Genomic DNA, 20,618 nt, shown 5'->3' on the forward strand with positions numbered 1-20,618 from the left:
AAGCGAATGGCATGTTGGCCTTTATAACAAGAGGAGTCGAATATAGGATAGGAGCAAAGAGGTCCTTCTGTAGTTGTACAGAGCCCTAGTGAGACCAAACCTGGAGTATTGTGTGCAGTTTTGGTCCCCTAATTTGAGGAAGGACATTCTTGCTATTGAGGGAGTGCAGCGTAGGTTTACAAGGTTGATTCCCAGGATGGCGGACTGTCATATGCTAAGAGAATGGAGCGGCTGGGCTTGTACACTCTGGAGTTTAGAAGGATGAGAGGGCATCTCATTGAAACATATAAGATTGTTAAGGGTTTGGACACGCTAGAGGAGGAAACATGTTCCTGATGTTGAGGGAGTCCAGAACCAGGGGCCACAGTTTAAGAATAAGGAGTAAGTCATTTAGATCGGACAAGGAAACACTTTTTCTCACAGAGAGTTGTGAGTCTGTGGAATTCTCTGCCTCAGAGGGCAGTGGAGGCAGGTTCTCTGGATGCTTTCAAGAGAGAGCTAGAAAGGGGCTCTTAAAAATAGTCGGGGGATATGGGGAGAAGGCACGGAATGGGGTACTGATTGGGGATGATCAGCCATGATCACACTAAATGGCGTTGTTGGCTCGAAGAGCCGAATGGCCTACTCCTGCACCTGTTGTCTATTGTCTATAAAGGTGGTATATTATGGTTGATGTATTTATTGGTCTATATGCCCTCAAGTGATAACTTTGTTTCTACCCACTGCTCCCTGCTGAGAATTTCTGTGTAGGGAGTGGATGAAAAAGAGGGATAACAATAGAATGACAGTGGGTCTTGGTGGGCCAAAGGGCCTGTTTGCAAGCTGTATCTTTTAATCAATCAATTCAATTTTTTCTCTCTATAAATTTATCTCTAAAGCTTCTTGCTCCTACCAATACTACTTACTGTGATCTCCTCTGCTCAACAGCTTCAAACCCTCACCAAGCCTCGTCATCTGGCACGGTGGCACAGCGGTAGAGTTGCTGCCTTACAGCGCTTCCTGAGCTAGATCCCAACTACGGGTGCTATCTGTATGGAGTTTGTACATTCTCCCCGTGACTGCGTGTGTTTTCTCTGAGATGTTTGGTTTCCTCCAACACCCCAAAGACGTACAGGTTAGTAGGTTAATTGACTTGGGTTTGTATACTTGGAATAAGTGTAAATTGTCCCTAGTGTGTGTAGGCTTGTGTTAATCTGTGGGGATCGCTGGCCAGCATACACTCGGTGGGCCGAAGGGCCTGTTTCCACATTGTATCTCTAAACTAAACGAAAAGCCTTACCTCCTTGGATACACAACTTAAAATCCTTTCACTAAAGTCACTCATAACAGAAAAAAAACATGGGCAACTGGTAGACCTGCTGCTTCCCTTCAGAAGGAAGGACAAAAAAGATTCAGAAACAAAATTATTGGCTGGATCCTCTTAGAAATTCAGGTGTCCAATGTGAACATAGATTAGTGACACAGGAACAGAAAAGTGTATTGGAAAAATGAATCTAATTCATTTAAAAAAAGATATATATAATGTGGAGTAATGTAATAGGCATTTTCATAGAAACATCTTAGTACAACAGTCATAATTACAGCTATTATTGAATAGAAAACTGTAAAACGAGCTTACCACTGTTCCTCAGGATGGTTGTGAACTACATGAATGATCCGGCCTGGAGGGTAGAGTGGAACACTGGCAGAAAGTGCAATAGTAAGGTCACTGGGATAGGCCCACTGTCTGTTACCCTGATTGGTAGTTATATCTTCATCCCCTGGCAGTTCCGATTTAGGAATACACTTGGTGCCGCCCACGATAATTCTCCACTGCAGGAAGAGATTTAAAAAAGCACTGAGGACTCCAAAGTTATGATATGAATCAACCACACCAAGGAGCAGAATGCTCATCTGTGTTAACATCTGTCCCATCTTGGAAACTCATTTTTGTTTAAAAAGGTCTATGTAAAATTTCATAAAACCTACGAATATTAGTTCTCGGGGCTTTTGATTTTATTCAAAATTCTCAATCTGGCCTTCTCTGTACAAACCTTGCCCGTTAGAGAGTCCAACTTAGATTTTGGTAAACATGGTGACTTTGTATAAAAACAGTTGTTTCAATGGAAAAAAGGTTTGGAGAGTTTCAGATTTGCTGTGAGTTATTTTTCCTGTACGATTTTTAAAGTTGTTTTAATAGTTCAAAAGATATTTTTGTTACTACAACCTAAAAATAAAGGCTCCATGTAACATTGTTTAATAGAGTATTGTTGTACAAGTATCAATAGAAGTAAATTTCAATGGCCTATACAGTGAATCCAGCAGCTGTATTCATAAAAAAGTGTTTGATTACTGCAGGGAAGTTAAATGTAAAGAGGTTTTCCTTCCAACACTTTTTCCATGACAGCCTTTTCTTTGTACGACAATATCTAAAGCCGAGAGTGTTAATCTATTTTCTGATCCAAATAGAATTATATATGTTCAGTATTTAATTAGGTCTGCAGATATTTTAATGCTTTGCTCTGGATTCCGTATAACCATTGTGCCTGAATAAAAACAATGTAAATACTACCACTGGACTCAGTAAATCATTGAGAACTCAGTGATGCTATAGTTGTGTTATATCCAAATTGCATAATGGAAACTCGCATTATAGCAGAACTACCTGTTTTGAATTCAAAATCGTTACACCAATATACGTCTTTTCTTTGTTCCTTCCTCATACACTGGTCTGTACAAGGGCAAGTCTTTCCAAACTGTGAGTGGCTGGATTTGATGCATAGCCTCAGTTGTTGGACACTCTAACCAACAGCTGTGGAGTGCCTTCCCCACAGTCACTGTAAGACTGCCCTGCGCTTACAGCAACCTTTCTATTTCTGCTCTCAAAGTGGTTTCCACTTCCACTTTTGGACTGGCCTTTCCACCTCTGCTGCTCCCACACTGATGGGCCAGGCTTCAGTTCCACTACCTCAGTAATGAAGGAACTGTAGATGCTGGTTTAAACCGAAGATAGCCACAAAATGCTAGAGTAACTCAGCACGACAGGCAGCATCTCTGGAGAGAAAGGATGGGTGATGTTTTGGATAGTCTTAGGAAGGGTCTTAACCCAAAATGTCACCATCCTTTCTCTCCAGAGATGCTGTCTGTCCCGCTGAATTACTGCAGCATTTTGCATACTGCAACAAAACCCTCGACGTGTACATATTGCAGATAAGGCTGCAAGTCACGTCTTGCTTTACAATCTCTCCAAACCAACACATTTTTCCAAACTATATAATACTTGCAAAGTGAGCACATGAAGATCCCAAAAGAGGAACCAATTTAAAGAGATTAAAAATAGTTGAATGTGCAAACAAGGATAGAAAAACCAACCTTGGGTTTATTGCTCTTCTGTAGCACATCCAGCAGGTGTCTCCGAAAGACTTCTAGCTGAGACAACCCAAGTCTACAGGGACAAATAATTAGTTACATTCTGTTAACTAATTAACAGAATTATATAATCACGGCTAATACTACATGGAAGTAAGTCGACTGTGCTTTTGTGAATTGTAAACCAACTCGCATTAATAAAATATCAAGCAGTGTAATGAGACCAACAAGTTCAGCTGCACAGACAATCATCATTCATTATAAGTTCATATAATTGTGACTGGAGTCTGATGGGCCCTGACCCAAATTAACATCTGTCCATCTCCCTACAAATGCTGCATGAGCTTCTCCAGCGCTGTGTTTTGCTCAAGATGCAAGCATCTGCAGTTTCTTTTGGCTCAAATCTATACTATTGTTTGACTGCACGAAGTCATGATAGGTTTCAGAGTTTGGTAGCATCATAATTAAAATGTAATTAATTATCTCACATATTGAGAAATATCTCATTTTACCAGGTAGCACTGCCCTGCAGCTGGTTTATTTCAATATCTCAAAAAACATATGCTTTCATTATAAAAATGATTGTTATTCACACTGGATTTTCCAGTTTTTGTTTGGTATATATCCCAGGCTACTGAGGCAACTATATAAATAATTATGTAGAAACCAGGAACTGCAGGTGCTAGTTTACGGGGGGAAAAAAGACAAAGTGCTGTTGTAACTCAGCAGGTCAGGCAACATCCATGGAAAACATGGATAGGTGACGTTTCAGGTCAAAATAATTATTCTAGGTACTGCGCATACAGATTAAATGACAAATTGTAAAACCATTAAATATTAATAATTGAATACGGCTGGTTCATGCAATATCAGCCCTTCAAAACCTTTTGAGTGTATAAATATTTTGGTGGAGAATGAATTTTAAATGCATTGCAGAATATATTAACAGATTAATCAATTAGCAAAGTTAAAGAATATATTTTAGCTTGCCTTGGCACCAGATCCTTCCCCAAGATAACGGATGTCACAAACTCCTTGGAATATTCCATTGCATCGCCACTAAGTAAGTAAGTAAGTAAGTTTATTGGCCAAGTATTCACATACAAGGAATTTGCATTGGTGCTCCGCCCACAAGTAACAACATGACATACAGTGACAGTTACAAATGACTCGGAAAACACTACACATTAATAATAATAAACATTAATGGTTAAACACCATTGATCAAGCATGTGAACAAACAAAATATCATCAATATCATCAAAGGGAGGCTACAGATTTTTGCCTGTTGAGTAAAGTAACTACTCCTGGATAAAAACCGTTTTTATGTCTGGCTGAGGCAGCTTTGACAGTCCGGAGTCACCTTCCAGAGGGAAGTGATTCAAAGAGTTTGTGGGCAGGGTGAGAGGGGTCAGAGATGATCTTGCCCGCTCGCTTCCTGGCCCTTGCAGTGTACGGTTCATCAATGGAGGGAAGGTTGCAGCCAATAACCTTCTCTGCTGATCAGACGATTTGCTGCAACCTCCAGGTGTCGTGCTTGGTGGCTGAGCCAAACCAGACCATGATGGAGAAGGTGAGAACAGACTCTACGATGGCCGTGTAAAATTGGACAATCATTGCCTGTGGCAGATTGTGCTTCCTCAACTGCCATAGTAAGTACATTCTCTGTTGTGCCTTTTTGACTGTGGAGTCGATGGTAGCCCCCCATGTAAGGTCCTGGAACTTAAAAGACTCCACAGATGTGACTGTGGTGGTGACTAGAGGATTATATCATGGGAATTATTAGGAAATAACAATTACGGTGGTTAACCGTTTATAAAACTGTCAGAGACATGTGATGTAAAAGATCTAGACTGTGCAAAATAACAAAGAGGCTTGTTGAATTGCATGAATTCAAATGAAGGACTACAACACACGCATTTTGTAGGTTTTTAAAGCAGAACTAAAATAACAATTTCTTTGCTTCACTTTTAAATACTATTTCTCCTGAGATATGATTCAATCAACACTAGTGGATTAGAACTAAAATGAAGCTTTACTGATCTAGATAAACTGATGTCAAATTACAATGTTTGAGAAAGTAACCAAAACATGGTGCAAGATCCAGGAATGGAACACAGTCATCTACGATGCTCAATATGGAATCTAACAGATTGAGAGAAGCTTCATCACAAGAACTGTTGTTTGCCACTTTATGAATGTTGATTAGAAATAGACAATACTGACCCTGATTAAAAACACTGATTACATTTTTAAAACAGCCATACGTAGATGCATGAAATCATGTAAACTGGAAATCCCTCCTGGAAAGAAAAGCATTTGGAAGAAACACAGCAACCACATGGAGAACCCGTACACTTTGCACAGACAGCACAAGAAATCAAGATTGGACCTGGGTCGCTAGAGCTGAGAGACACCGGCTCTACTTGCTCTACCACATTTCTGCCTATGTAACAGTGCAGTAAAGTGCTATCAAAGTAATGCCGTGTTTCATTAAAACTAAAACTATTTTGTAAATAGTAGTTTTACTTATTCAAAGTGCTATAGCTTAGAAGGAGATGTATTCCTATAGTTACTGTTTTTGGTGTAATTGAATCGCTTGATTCTATAACTCTAAACTGGGTAAGGATGATATGCAACACAACATTAGCCTTGTATGAACTTACCTAAGTAGACCCCCAGGTGGAGAGTAAGCATAACAGCGTAGAGTAGGATACTGTGGTCTGAGCAGGAAGGAAAGAATAGCTGCTGTTCCAGCGCCTAAAGAATGTCCAACCACAACTAACCCATAATGCTTGGTCCCTTTTCCCTGTTGATGGATAAGAGAAGCACAAAGGTTGGTAACATTTATTTTGTCTTTCCTTCTCTTGTCACCTTGTGGACATGAAAGGCCGGTAACCAAATGGTAAACTTTTTGTTTTAAGAAAATGATTATTAATTTCAGTTAGACTGCTCGATAATATAGTTTTAATTTACTTATAACAGTCTATTTTGACCACAGATGAAACGATGTAAGGAATATTAAAACCATGCCTTTGGATTCCAGTATCCAAAGTTTTCCAGTTATGATTTAGCTTTCCCAAATTTGTTAGTTAAAAATGGAAGCTCAATGCATGTGGAATTTAAATGGGCGAATGTAGAGCTGGCCCAATGTTTCCAAAACAGAAAATACTCAACAGCCCAGGTGAATCTGTTCCCAGGTGAATTTCGGTCTCGACCCAAAACGTCACCCATTCCTTCTCTCCAGAGATGCTACCTGTCCTGCTGAGTTACTCCAGCATTTTGTGTCTATCTTTGAATCTATTTCCACTTGTTTTACCTACAATCCTTTGCTCAAAATATACTTTCACCAGGTCTTCTCACACTGTTAATGTCAGCCTTCACTGAGTTAGGACATTAACTTGAGGACAACCTTATCCCTTTCCAATAACTAGCTTGAAACCTACAGAATTATAGTCACTGATCCTAAAGTGTTCTCCACCGACATTTCCACCATCTACCCAATTTCACTCCATAGCTAAGGTTGAGTCCTACCCCATATTTTTCTTGGATGCATTCTGCCTCATCTTACTGCCATCTTTGCACTTAATCGATTCCAATTGATATTAATAAAGCTAAAATTCCCAACAGCTATAACCCTCTTACATCTTTCTGCAATTTGCTTACATCTGTGCCTTAAATGCCATTGACATTTGGGAGGCCTATAGTATAATCTCAACAGAGTGATCAACTCTCTTATTTCTAAATTCTACCCATTTGGGGGTCTTGTTTTAAATAATGGGTCCCCCATGAATTATGACTGTAGAAATACAATGGATTGAATTTTGCTGGTAAATGGCAGTAGTTTCATTCAATCTACCAACCTTTGTGCAGTTGAGTGCCAGCAAGTTAGAGACCTCCATACACGTGAATTCAGGTACAGTCAGAAATGCACCAAAAGTTGATCTCTTATTATGGTCCGTTGCTGGACTCAAGATTCCCCAGTATCCTGCTGATGCAGGATTCCCCACTGCTGTTAGACTTGACATTAGGTTTCAAGGACAACTTTCACTTAGGATCACAACCGGAGAGCAGTGCTGAACTACTATCTACCTCTTTGGTGACCCTTGTACTATCCTTGATCGGACTTTGCTGGCTTTACCTTGCACTAAACGTTATTCCCTTATCATGCATCTATATACTGTAAATGACTTGATTGTAATCATGTATTGTCTTTCTGCTGACTGGATAGCACGCAACAAAAGCTTTTCACTGTACGCGTGATAATAAACTAAACTGGAAGCAAGTTTAATAAAGTGAAGATAAGTTCCTTTTAATTATTTTGCATTTAGTTTAAGTCTTTAATTATTTAGAAACATTTCTAAATCATGGTTTCTCCATTTTATTGCTTGGGTCTGTGCCACTGCTGAGAGTTAAGTTGCTGAATTCCAGGATATAGTAAAAAGAATCCTCAGCAATTAACTACATGTCAACTATAGGTGGTGAATCATACCAGTATCATCGAGGCCAACGTACATGGAGCTCACAAAATAAGTTAACAAGTTATTATCTCAGTATAGGCAACAGGCCTTGCATGAAAATACATTAGACTTGCATAGCTGGGAATTCATCATCCAATTATGGGAAAACGAGTAATGAGCATTTCAAGTTGATGCCCCTCACTTAATTGATCACATCTGATATTTAACCAAGACGTATTGTAATCCTTCCCTTCACTATGCTGTAAGATAAGACATGGTGATTTCAAGTCAGAAACATCATACATTGCATCATACAACTGCAGCATCTGCAGTTCCCTCTTAAACATCATACATTTAGTTTGTTTCTATCTATATTTTATAACATAAGTTGTTCCATACCAGGTCACGGCCAAAGGCTTGAGAGAGAATCATCTCCTGTTCCAGTTTCTTTTTAATATATTCAGCAGATAGAACCATCCCCTGTAAAAGAAGCAAATATCTTGTAAAAATAAATTGTAATTGCAAGCTTTTTTTTTATTAATAATGTGGTAAAGAGTGGAAAATAAAATAAAAGGATGACTAAAATCTACCTCCAACTTGAAATACATGATTCATACTTCCCGATCACTTGCCTCTCCACGCTCCCCCCTCCCTCCCTCTCACTTCTTACTGGGCTTTGTCCTGACCTTGCCTCTCTTTTTTCCAGTTGCCTCACCCCACTCTATCAGTCTGAAGGCGGGTCCCAACCCAAAATATAGCCTGTGCATTCCCTCAACAGATGCTGCCTGATCCGCTGAGATCCTCCTGCATCTCCAGTTTCTAGTGTCTCCAGTAGTTATTTTATTTATGGCTATATCAAATAAAAGATAAGGCAAACATTCTACTCGCCTTATGACCAAGCCAAGTTCCATGATGTCCCTCTACTGGCAATCGTTCAGCATCCCCAGTCAAATCAGTCAGAGCATCCTGTCAGCAGAAATAGAATACCACAAAACATACAGAAATGTATATAAGCGTATATAAGCTTGGTGTCTTTGGTTGCCAGTCAGTTAGTTTTTATTCTCCATGTTTTGGTTCCGTTTCCTTGACTTCATACAGCCTGATTACTTTGTTTGTTTACCTACACAAACATGTATCTGTTTGTAAAACATATAAATTAGTACTGCTGTTAAGGCTATGCATAAGTGTGCTTGTTTTTCTGCCTTCCAATGTAGTTAAGTATCGCAATGAATTTGTGTATCTTTATCTCTAAGGAGCCTATACGCACTTATCAACTGTCCGCTTGTATCCGGACACAGTAAAAGTAACAGTCTCGAAATGTGCAATTGAAATATTCTGTGGCTTTTATATATAACAATAAAATTATTTAAATATTGAAAGTTGAAAGATCAACCATTCTTCTATCTTAATTTGAAGCCTTGTCACAGAGTGAGCCAGAATTTGTCATCACCTACAATTTTCGAATATCGATAAATCCTCACCTTTGGTGAAAGCGTCCCCCGAATACTGATCACCACCTTTTTCTTCATATGATCTACAGCAACATAAAATGGCGTCTCAAATACCTAAAGAGTAAAATTAATATAATACGAATAATCAGTTTTATCATAGTGAAATTGGAAGAAACTAAGAGATTCATCCAAAAAGCCCTTAGATTAATTATAATGAATGAATTAGAACAAGTAGTTAATATTTTGCATATCACGACTTTTAATTTAAATGATATAGGTACTGGTTCACTCCATAATTAAACAATTGAGTCCGCTTTCTAAGCTGCAAATAATTAACCCAGCATATTTTTCCAATATTAAATTCATGCAGACTCCTGCTATTGATTATGACTTTCAATTTGCCATCACAGTAATGACTTTGTTCGTGTCAAAAGTTCATCGATTAAGCACGAGAAGCCGAGAGCATATATTTCACGGTGACATTGCAGTGCAATATTGAAGAAATCTGCATTGTAATAATGGATCAGACATTAAATATTGCTCTGTGACGTATATGTTAAAGATCACATGGCATTACTTGAAGAGCAACACTGAGTTCCTCATATTATGGCCCACATTTCTGCCTTATACCACCAAAAATAAGCTTACATGATTTACTTGATTGCTGTTTGTTTGAGAATTAAAGCTTTACATGAAAAAAAGTAAACAAACAATTCTTTTGAACTCTCATTTCTTGAGCGCAGAGCAGATGACGAGCCTTAACATTATGGAAATCACAACATACACCATTTCACAGGAACACAAGTATCCCACTCCTCCTACCTATAAATGTGCAAATGCCAGTAGTGGTGAATGTACATGGAGGTTTACTGAATATGGAAGGTCTACAATAACAAGTAGCAAAATGATCATGTATTTCAATATTCACCTTGCAATTTCTTGGCAGGAACTTGTACTTTATTAATGTCTATTGTTTTAGTGGGTTATGGCTACAAATGTATTAAAAAAAATCCCAGCATGGTCAGCAGTAACAAGCAAAGGGGAAATAAGAAATGAATCTGTTAAATATTTTAGCTAGTGCACCTGCCATTTTATATGGCAGTAAAACTGACCCCATCTGAGACAGATAAGATTTCTATGTACATTTTAATTGAATAATAGATGGAGTTTGGTGGGAGAAAATCTTCCCTGCTGAAGATGTGTTACCATAGTGACAAAGGTTTCTTGTATTGTATAATATCTGCTGATTATTTCTTTTAAGGGTAGTTACTGATGACAATCTTCAAAATGCGCTCACATGCTACTTGCAAGATAGTGTGATCATTCAATCAGCATCCTAAGCCACAGTGTGGCATAAGTAAATACAAGCATATGACATTAATGGTCAATTTTCAGCAGGTCACTATAATATGTCGAGATTGATATATGTTTATTTTATAATAACAAGAATTAATTATATTAACAAGATTGAGGAGGGGGGTCTACAACTCCTCCACCTTTTGTCGTGGGGTGGACTGAGACTGACACCTCCCTCCCCCCACATCACCCCAATCTTTTCCACAACACACTGCCCCGGCCAGCAATATTTGAATTGGTGGAGAGGTGGAATATTGTATTGGGGGAGCAGCCCTCCCAATTAGTCTAGTTAGTAAGTACTATTAGAGTTGGAGATTTTCCCGATTCCTGGACGAACCGAATAATTACCATTCAGTAACGTACCGCATCGTGGCAAGAAGTATATACGATGTCTACTGATGAAAAATTCTCATCCAGAAAGTGACGTTTGATGGCAATGACATTGCAATTGCAACAGTTGTCTTCTTCAACTGTCACACTTGGCACATACCTGGCTCGCAAAGGATGACAAAAAGAGCAACACCTGGCAAATGGAAGAAAATGATGTAATTAAAAAAGAATGAATCATGATTCATCTACTTTCCAGTTGCACAGGCCTTATTGAACATCTTGAACAACCTGTTAATCTGCACCCACTCAACAGTGTGAAGTGTACTGTTGATCATTGTTGAGTAATACTCAAGTACTAGGGTGTGCACTATGACTATACTCTGGTTTATAGCGTGACTTAAATTATGTTTAGTTTAGATATACGAACTATCAATCACAGAAGGTCAATGTTATCCTACTTTCTCATTCACGCCTCACACATTAGGGACAATTTTTCAGAAGCCAATTAACTTACAAATGTTCAATAACTACACATTAACTGTGGGGTGACTACCTATTTCAGATCAAATAATTTAGTTTTATTGTGTCTCTCCAGTAGATTAATAATTTAAAATAATCTTTTAAAAAGTAATATTTAAAAACATACAGTAAATGATTTCTAACTACTGCATGTGCTAGTACTCCATAGTTTTCTCTTTAGAACATATAATAATATTATAGAGACACAGCTTTTTAATTAAAAGGCACATTCACATGGGTTGATATTCAAACGAGGTGGATAATCTTTGTGCATTCGTTTGCAACGCTTTATGTTTGTATTCAAATAATTACATGTAAATATTCAGATATTGCCCATGTATTATACAATTATCAAGTCAAGTCACATTTATTTATATAGCACATTTAAAAAACAACTCTCGTTGGCCAAAGTGCTTTACATTTGTTATAAGAATAGCACAACAAAATAAACTACATACATATACATGTAGCCCTCACTCAGAAGACGTCAGGAAAGGCTTGGGAGTATAGATAAGTCTTTAGTCTTGACTTAAAAGAGTCGATGGAGGGGGCAGTTCTGATGGGAAAGGGGATGCTGTTCCACAGTCTAGGGGCTGCAACCGCAAAGACGCGGTCGCCCCTGAGCTTATGCCTAGACCGTGGGATATTCAGCAACCCCAAGTCGGCCGACCTGAGGGGCTTGGAGGTGGAGTGGTGGGTGTACAATTATCTTTGTACTTTGCATTAGTTGTCCTTCACATGGCATTAAAATGATGAACTTAAAGTTCAAATTAACCTGCTTATTATTAAAATCCAAAATCTATCGGATAGTCAGTTTATACAGATGCTTATCATTCTGAAGTATCATCTTAAATATAGCTGCTCTTACATCCTAGTTCCTTGACAGCTGTTTAAAATCATATTATTCTTCTTAAACTACAAAATATTTGTTGACTGATTGAAAGGAAAACTACATTTTAAAAATGTTAGTGGCAGCAGTCGAGATCTACCATGGAGTTAAGAGAAAGCAGCAGGAGTACTTGACAACAAAAAAGAGAACTGGAAGCAGAGGGAGAAAATTAGCAGCTGCAGGAAACATAGGAGGAAAACACAAAGTGCTAGAGTAAAGCCCCTGTCCCACTTGCTTGTCCTTGGCATGCTAATTACTCGACCTCATGGTTGCGTTGAGGCGCGATGGTCCAGCGCGACTTCATGCATCCGCACAGCCGTCTGGAGCGAGTGACGTTATTTGAAGATGAACACAAATTTCAGGAGTAACTCAGCGGGACTGGAAGCATCTCTGGAGAGAAGCAATGGGTGATGTTTCGTGTCAAGACCCTTCTTCAATCTGAAAGAACGTTCTTGACCCAAAACGTCATCCATTCCTTCTCTCCAGAGATGCTGCCGGTCCCGCTGAGTTACTCCAGCATTTTGTGTCTATCTTCAATTTTCTTGGCCCTGCTCTAGGAGTAGAAGTGGGGGCGGATTCGGACCATAACGGTCGTGAGCCCCAGGCCGAGCTCGGCGATCGTTTGCCTGCTTCTGCTGCTGTTGGAGGTGAGACATTGCGTCACGCCAGTGTCTTGGGCCTGTCCCACTTTGGCCGTCAGTTACGCGACAGGCCGGTGGCGCGCAAAGATTTCGTTCGCTACAAAATTTCGGAGCGCCGCGCGATATCGTGCACAACTCCATACCCCTCCGCGCTGCTCAGTGGGACCGGCCCCGCGCGGCCACACGATGCCCGTGCACCTCAATGCAGCGACGAGGTCGCGTAATTTGCGTGCCAAGGGCACATAAGTGGGACAGGGCCTTAACCCAGTGGGCTCGGCAGCATCTGTAGAATGAATAGTCAACGTTTCATGTTGGAACGTCACGGTGGTGCAGCGGTAGAGTTACTGCCTTACAGCAAAATGCCGCGCCAGAGACCCGGGTTTGATCCCGACTACGGGTGCTGTCTGTATGGAGTTTGTACGTTCTCCCCGTGATCTTCGTGGGTTTTCGCCCAGATCTCCGGTTTCCTCCCACACTCCAAAAACGTACAGGTTTGATTAATTGGCCTGATAAAAATGTTAAATTGTCCAAGTGCTGAGTAATGCGCTACCAAGAGATTTTCAGCGTACTACTTCCAGATCCAGATCCATGAAGCATTCCTCAGACCAATTTAATAATGGTCCCGACCCAAAACGTCACCATTCTTTACCCTCCGCAGATGCTGCCCGACCCCACTCGAGCACTTTATGTTTTGCTCAAGAACATCTGCATTTCCTTGTGTCTCCAGTAGGAGGTGGAAACTGGCTTGGAAAAGAAAGAAAAAAGTAAATGGAATAACATACATGGGAGGATAATTAGGCTAAATTAAAGAAAAGAGGAAGACGACAGCAACATTGAGAATGGAACACAGAAAGTAAGCACAGAATCAGAACAAGGTAAGCCATATTTTTTAGATTTATACCTCACCCGAAGTCTGATGATAACTGATGAAAGCTAACCTGCTGCCATCCTTTTTAGCTTAAGCACATATATGCACACTATTTGCACAATAATTGAACGGTATAATGATTAAAAACTGGTATTTTTTGTTTAGTCAAATTATTTCACCACGTTTATAAAATAAAATGAGTGCTACTCACGAGCATGAGCTGGCCAGTTTGCAGATTCCACAGGTTGGGTTTTGCATTAAATACAAGGGCCAGCCGTAGGCAGCCAGCGCAAAGTGCATGTAGTAGCACACTTCCTTATACATGTGCATTTCTTGCTAAAAAAAAATAAAAGATACTTTCTCAAAGACTAAAAATGTATTTTGTTATAAACAATATATTTGCATGGTACAGATAATATAGTAAATTATCCCAAAGTTCTTCACTAGAGCATCGTCAAACAAAATTTGCCACAGGCCCACTTAAGGGGATTATTATATGAGGGCAAATGACCAAAACTTGGTCAAAGAAACAAGTTTTGAGCAAGACGGAAAAGGACACATGCTGTTTCTAGATCATAGGGCTTATACAATTGAAGGCATATCCATAATTTGGTCGCAGAAATATTGGCTGGCTGGAAGGATGGAGAAGGTTGCAGAGAAAGTGAGAAACATGGCCAGACTGAGAACATTAAAATTAAGTCTGGACGGTGAGGACAAAGGTGATGGATGAACATAATTTGGAGTTATCTTAAACTTAGACAACTTTATTTTTACAGATGATAGAGCAAAGTAGACAGGTCACAAGTCATCAAATTCTACAAATTTGTAGCATTAAATGAGGCCATACATCCTATATACTCTGTCTTGTCACTTATTTGGAAGCATGTATCTGCCCTCCTTAATCTCTGTTCTTCTAAACCGTTTTCCCTGTCAAAATGGTTGATAACTCAAGGACACATTTGAGTAAGTAATGAGAAAATAATTAATTTATGATACAACAATGATTTGAAATACAGTACTTTGAAGGGATCAGATTCAGCTGTCATTCAAAACGTGATGATACTCGCTTATAAAGGAAATAAAATTGCACGATTACAGTGAAAGGAAGTGGAACTGATTAGGTTGTCCCTTCAACATGTTGGTTCAGGCACTTCAGACCAAATGCACTTGTCGATGCCATAGGATTCAATGTCAACAAATACTTTATAATTCAAATAACTAGCTTTCAGCACTTGGTTTTCACTCCCAGTAGAGGGCACTGCTTTGCCTCAATTTTCATTCCATTTCAATGTCTGGTCTATAAATCAAAACATTTCCACCTTGATGGATATTTGGGGTTCACCATTTTCTCAATGCAACAAAACAGCACAATGAAATTCATTCTGTCAACACCAAACAGCTTATTAAAACAAAATATTCCTTTAATGGTGTACAGTACAATTGTGTACAGTTTTGGTCTCCAAATCTGAGGAAAGACATTCTTGCCTTAGAGGGAGTACAGAGAAGGTTCACCAGACTGATTCCTGGGATGTCAGGACTTTCATATGAAGAAAGACTGGATAGACTCGGATTGTACTCGCTAGAATTTAGAAGATTGAGGGGGGAATCTTACAGAAACTTACAAAATTCTTAGGGGGTTGGACAGGCTAGGTGCAGGAAGATTGTTCCAGATGTTGGGGAAGTCCAGGGCAAGGGGTCACAGTTTAAGGATAAATGGGAAATCCTTTAGGACCGAGATGAGAAAAACATTTTTCACGCAGAGAGTGGTGAGTCTCTGGAACTCTCTGCCACAGAAGATAGTTGAGGCCAGTTCATTGGCTATATTTAAGAGGGAGTTAGATGTGGACCTTGTTGCTAAAGGGATCAGGGGGTATGGAGAGAAGGCAGGTACAGGATACTGAGTTGGATGATCAGCCATGATCATATTGAATGGCGGTGCAGGCTCGAAGGGCCGAATGGCCTACTCCTGCACCTATTTTCTATGTTTCTATGTTTAATGAAGAATCAAAATAAAGCTTCCTTTCATTACGCCTACATGTTTTTGGCAGGTTTGTCAAATTTCACAATTGGGACAGAAAAACAGAAAATTTGAGCGTATTTCATCACAGGTTTTCCATCTGTAAATCAATGAGGACTGCCAGAGATCCATCAGTGGATTCATAATTCTCTATCAATTTACTGCAATATAACATTCACAGTAGAATGATAAATGCTGTCAACAACAGTCAAGAACATGTCTGAATGAAACAAATTATCAAAAAAGTCAGAAAAATCAACCTTCATAGTGTAAATGCTCACACAAAGCTTGTAATTTGAGCATCTTATTGGGATGTATCACAGCATGGTTTGAAACGGTTCCATCCAAGACCACAAGAAATTGCAAAGAGTTGTGGATGTAGCCCAAACCATCGCACAAATCAGCCTGACTTAGATTGACTCCATCTACACTTCACGCTGCCTCAGCAAGGCCGCCAGCATAATCAAGGGCCAGCCTCACCTGGGTCACTCCCTTTTCTCTCCACTCTCATCTGACAAGAAGTACACAAATTTGAAAACGCATACATCCAGATTCAGGAAGAGTTTCTTCCCAGCAGTTACCTGGCAACTAAATGGTCTTTTCATCAGATGGAGTGCATTCCTGACCTCCCATCAATCTCATTGGAGTCCTTTGAACTATCTTTGATTGAACTTTATCAGACTTCAATGTTATATCTTGCACTAAATGTTGTATCCTTTATCTGTTCACTGTGAACGGTTTGATTGAATTCATGTAGAGTCTATTCTTTGACTTGATAGCACGCAAACAAAAATGTTTCACTGTACCTCGGTACACGTAACAATAATAAACTAAACCATTCAGTTATAATACCATAAAATTGCTGATATCTGATGGAAAATGCTATTTCAGAAGAATGAAGTTTTCAGAAGATGCTAGGGTAGGCAGAATTTTTTTTTAAATCTTGTTACATTCTAGTCGGTGGCTAATATTCTTGGTAAGAGGCAAATTATTTTTTAATTCTCAGTGTCTGTTGGGAACATCCTTTCAACTGGCTGCTATAAATTATCTTGTGGGGAGCCGCACGGTGACGCAGCTGTAGAGTTGCTGCCCCCCACAATTCGATCATGACTACGGGTGACCATGTGTGTTTTCTCCGAGATCTTTGGTTTCCTCCCACACTCCAAAGACGTACAGGTTTGTAGGTTAATTAGCTTGGTATAATTGTATATAGCCTCTAGTGTGTGTAAGATTGTGTTAATATGTGGGGATTGTTGGTCGGCACGGACTCGGAGAGCCGAAGGGCCTGCTTCTGTGCTGGACCTCTAAACTAAACTAAACTAATGGCAGAAAGTATCGATAGGGGAGTTGATGGGTATTTGTGAAAATAGAATGCGTTGCAGGGTTACTGGGAGGTAACGAGAAGGCGGAGGAACTAATGGGATTGCCCTGATGAGATGAAAATAGGAGCACGAGTAGTTCATTCAATTCTTCATGCCTGCTCATCCATTCCTTACAATCATGGCTGAACCTATATATCAATGCTTTAGAAAATAGAACCATACAGCACAGGAACATGCCCTTCGGCCAATGTGTATGTGCCAAACATGATGCCAAATAAAGCTAATTCCTTCTGTCGGCAGATGATCCATATTCATATTCCCTTCATTTCCACGTTCCCATCTAAAATCCTCTTTAAACATCAACATTTTATCTGCTTCCACCATCAACTGGCAACTAATCCCGGTACCAACCACTCTACTTTAAAACCTCGGGGGATAGGTTCTGACTAGATATCTATGCCGCTCATAATTTTATATACTTCAATCAGGTCTCTCTTGAGACTCTGATGCTCCAGAGAAAAACATTTGTTTGTACAACCTTCTTATAGCTGTTATACTGTAATTCAGGTAGCATTCTGGTGAATCCCTTCCACACTCTATCAAAAGAATTCTGTAAGTGGGTGACCAGAACTGCACACAATAATCCAAATTTGGTCTAAACAAGGTCTATAAAGCTGCAATTTCCTGACCCTTTTACTCAATGACTTACCTGAAGATATCAAATATCTTCTTTACCATTCTATCTACAAGGTTTGGGTACTTTCTGGAAGCTATGGACTAGGACACCAATATCTCCACCCATATGTGTAACTGATTTGTATCCTGCTATACAGCTTTCTTCACTTTCTGCCAATTTCCCATCTCCATTTTCACCCAAATTATTCATATACATCAAGAACAGAGGTCCCATCAATGACCCTTGCAGAATGTCATTGGTCAGAGACCTCCAGCCATAACTATACCCTTCTGCTGCTAACCTTTGTTTTCTCTGGGTAGCAAGTTCTGAATCCAATCTACCAAGACAATGTGGATCCCATGCCTTATTCTTTTTGATCATTGTTTTTGCTCTCTTCTTAAACTCATATCTTTATCCTTCCTAAAGCAGAGAATTCCATAGATTCACCACCATCTAGGTGATCAAACTTTTTTTCATCTCAGTCCTCAATATCTATATACTTTTTTGTGTGTGTTTTTGTGTGTGTAAATCTGTGTGTGTGTGTGTGTGTGTGTGTGTGTGTGTGTGTGTGTGTGTGTGTGTGTGTGTGTGTGTGTGTGTGTGTGTGTATGGGGTATATGTCATTTTGCCTTTGAAACATATCTCCTCGAAAACCAGACGCAAAAACGCGGAGATTTTTACAATTTCAGTCGGGGTTTAACTTATGATCTCATAAATGCACTCCACTCTAAATTCGGTCAATTATTTCCACAGATTTTGAATAAAGATGTTCACAAAACTCACTGTTTAAAATATAATCGTCGCTTGCCATTGTGACGTCAGCTGCTGACGTCACAATGCCCACCAATCCAGGCCCACCCGCCTCCTGGGCCCCCCCCCCCCCCCCCCCCCCCGTGGATTACATCGCGGTGTCAGCGAAGAGAGATCGAGAAAGTTCTGCAGAACAAAGATTCTTCAGCTCCGCCTGCCTGCGCGTTCATTCAGCGTGGGTTTCCGCTCATAGGATCTTTGTTCTGCACATCGCGGTGTCAGCGGCACCTCACGTGCTGAACCTTCTCCTCACTGTCGATGCAGCTCGTGAAGCCCCGCCCGCCTGCGAGTTCATTCCAGCTGTGGGTTTCCAGAGTCAGAAGCCACTTCTCTCTCTCCCCTCATTTGGCCCACTCACTCGCCCAGCTCCCCTCCACACAGATCTATTTTGTTCTCAGAATACAGGAATTCACTATAATAGCTAGTTGACAAGAAAACTGGATTGCAGAATAAATCACATTCAGATTTCATACGTAGACAAAGGTGCTGGAGAAACTCAGCGGCGGCGACAGCATCTATGGAGCGATGGAAATAGACAAAGTTTCGGGCCAAAACCCTTCTGAAGTCTGAAGAAGGGTTTTGGCCTTAAACGTTGCCTATTTCCTTCGCTCCATAAATGCTGCCGCCCCCGCTGAGTTTCTCCAGCACTTTTGTCTACCTTCGATTTTCCAGCATCTGCAGTTCCTTCTTAAATATTCAGATTTCATTGTCCTGTAGCTCAGGATACATTACATATCAGCACTAGGCCAAAATCTTCCACAATGTCCAAAAATGTTTAAAAAAACACTCACGGCATTTTTCAAGTCAAGGTACTTCGTATTTCTGGTAACTGGAATTCCCGATAGAAAGGCCAAAATGTCATTATTTGCCTAGATGAGAGATAAATAAATAAAATTCTGTTACCTTAATCAGAGTATTCCAACACCATGGGCCTGTACTTATGATCATCATGTCTTTTCATCCCTGTAGAGGTGGAGCTGCTGCCTTACAGTACCAAAGACCCGGGATTGATCCTGACTACGGGTGCTGTCTGTACGGAGTCTGGATGTTCTCCCTGTGGCCACGTGGGTTTTTTTTCGGTGGCTCCGGTTTCCTCCCATACTCCAGACATACGGGTTTATAGGTTAATTGGCTTAGGTCAAATTGACCCCACTGTGTCGGATAGTGTTAGTGTATGGTATGATCATTGGTCGATGCGGATTCAGTGGGCCTGTTTCTTCGTTGTATCTCTAAAGTAAAGTCTAAAGTCACTCCTTGTTATCCACATAATCTCCTCAAATCTTACAGCCTTCATATCTCAATACTATCCCAAATGTTTCTTCTTCATTTGAGCACTCTTGGACCAAAAACTCAGAGGGGTTAGTGGAGATGTGCACTTTCTCAAAGAAGCTTTGAACACATTCATGTAACCTCCTTACCATCCAGAACAGGTTGAGTCTCATTGGGACCTCAGTGTTTGGGTTGTTAGCCTGAGAGAGAATGCTATTACTCATTACCTTATTCTTCCAAATAATTTGGAGAATTGTATGGAAGAAGCATTGGTGATCTTTTCCAGTTCATTAGGTTTTGAAGCTTATAAGTCGCTCGCAAGTAACAACACGACATACAGTAATTAATTAAGAATAAAACATTATAGTTTAAACATGTCAATGAAATAAAATATCAGAGCAAAAGGAGGCTACATTGGTTATTGAGTAGAGCTACTGCTCATGGAAAAAAAACAGTTTTATGTCTGGTGAATGGGTGTCACAGAAGGAGAGGAATGAAATGTAAAGGCAGAGGGAGATATATAGGTGGGGGCAGGGGAGGAGAGAGAGGGGGGGGGAGATAAAAGGGAATTTAAAGATTAGATTTAGGGATGAGAGGCAAATGTACAAAGGAGGGGAAAAGAACGCGGTGTTAAAATGGGTGCACAACAGGTTACGTACGGG

At 40.0% G+C, this 20,618-nt stretch overlaps 1 protein-coding gene across 5 annotated transcripts in view; it reads right to left on the reverse strand.

The window, feature by feature from the left end:
* dagla (diacylglycerol lipase, alpha) overlaps positions 1-20,618 on the reverse strand; it is a 174,089-nt gene that overhangs the window by 21,546 nt on the left and 131,925 nt on the right. For all 5 annotated transcript variants that reach the window (XM_055649552.1, XM_055649551.1, XM_055649554.1 and 2 more), the window contains 10 exons: positions 19,479-19,556; positions 14,074-14,198; positions 10,979-11,138; positions 9,290-9,373; positions 8,697-8,774; positions 8,208-8,288; positions 6,015-6,157; positions 4,339-4,407; positions 3,352-3,424; positions 1,619-1,812 (listed from right to left, as the gene is read on the reverse strand). In XM_055649552.1, the coding sequence (XP_055505527.1) occupies positions 1,619-1,812; positions 3,352-3,424; positions 4,339-4,407; positions 6,015-6,157; positions 8,208-8,288; positions 8,697-8,774; positions 9,290-9,373; positions 10,979-11,138; positions 14,074-14,198; positions 19,479-19,556 (1,085 nt within the window). The remainder of the gene's footprint in view (positions 1-1,618; positions 1,813-3,351; positions 3,425-4,338; positions 4,408-6,014; positions 6,158-8,207; positions 8,289-8,696; positions 8,775-9,289; positions 9,374-10,978; positions 11,139-14,073; positions 14,199-19,478; positions 19,557-20,618) is intronic.

Source organism: Leucoraja erinacea, chromosome 18 (assembly GCF_028641065.1).
Source record: "Leucoraja erinacea ecotype New England chromosome 18, Leri_hhj_1, whole genome shotgun sequence".
NCBI classification, from domain to species: domain Eukaryota; kingdom Metazoa; phylum Chordata; class Chondrichthyes; order Rajiformes; family Rajidae; genus Leucoraja; species Leucoraja erinaceus.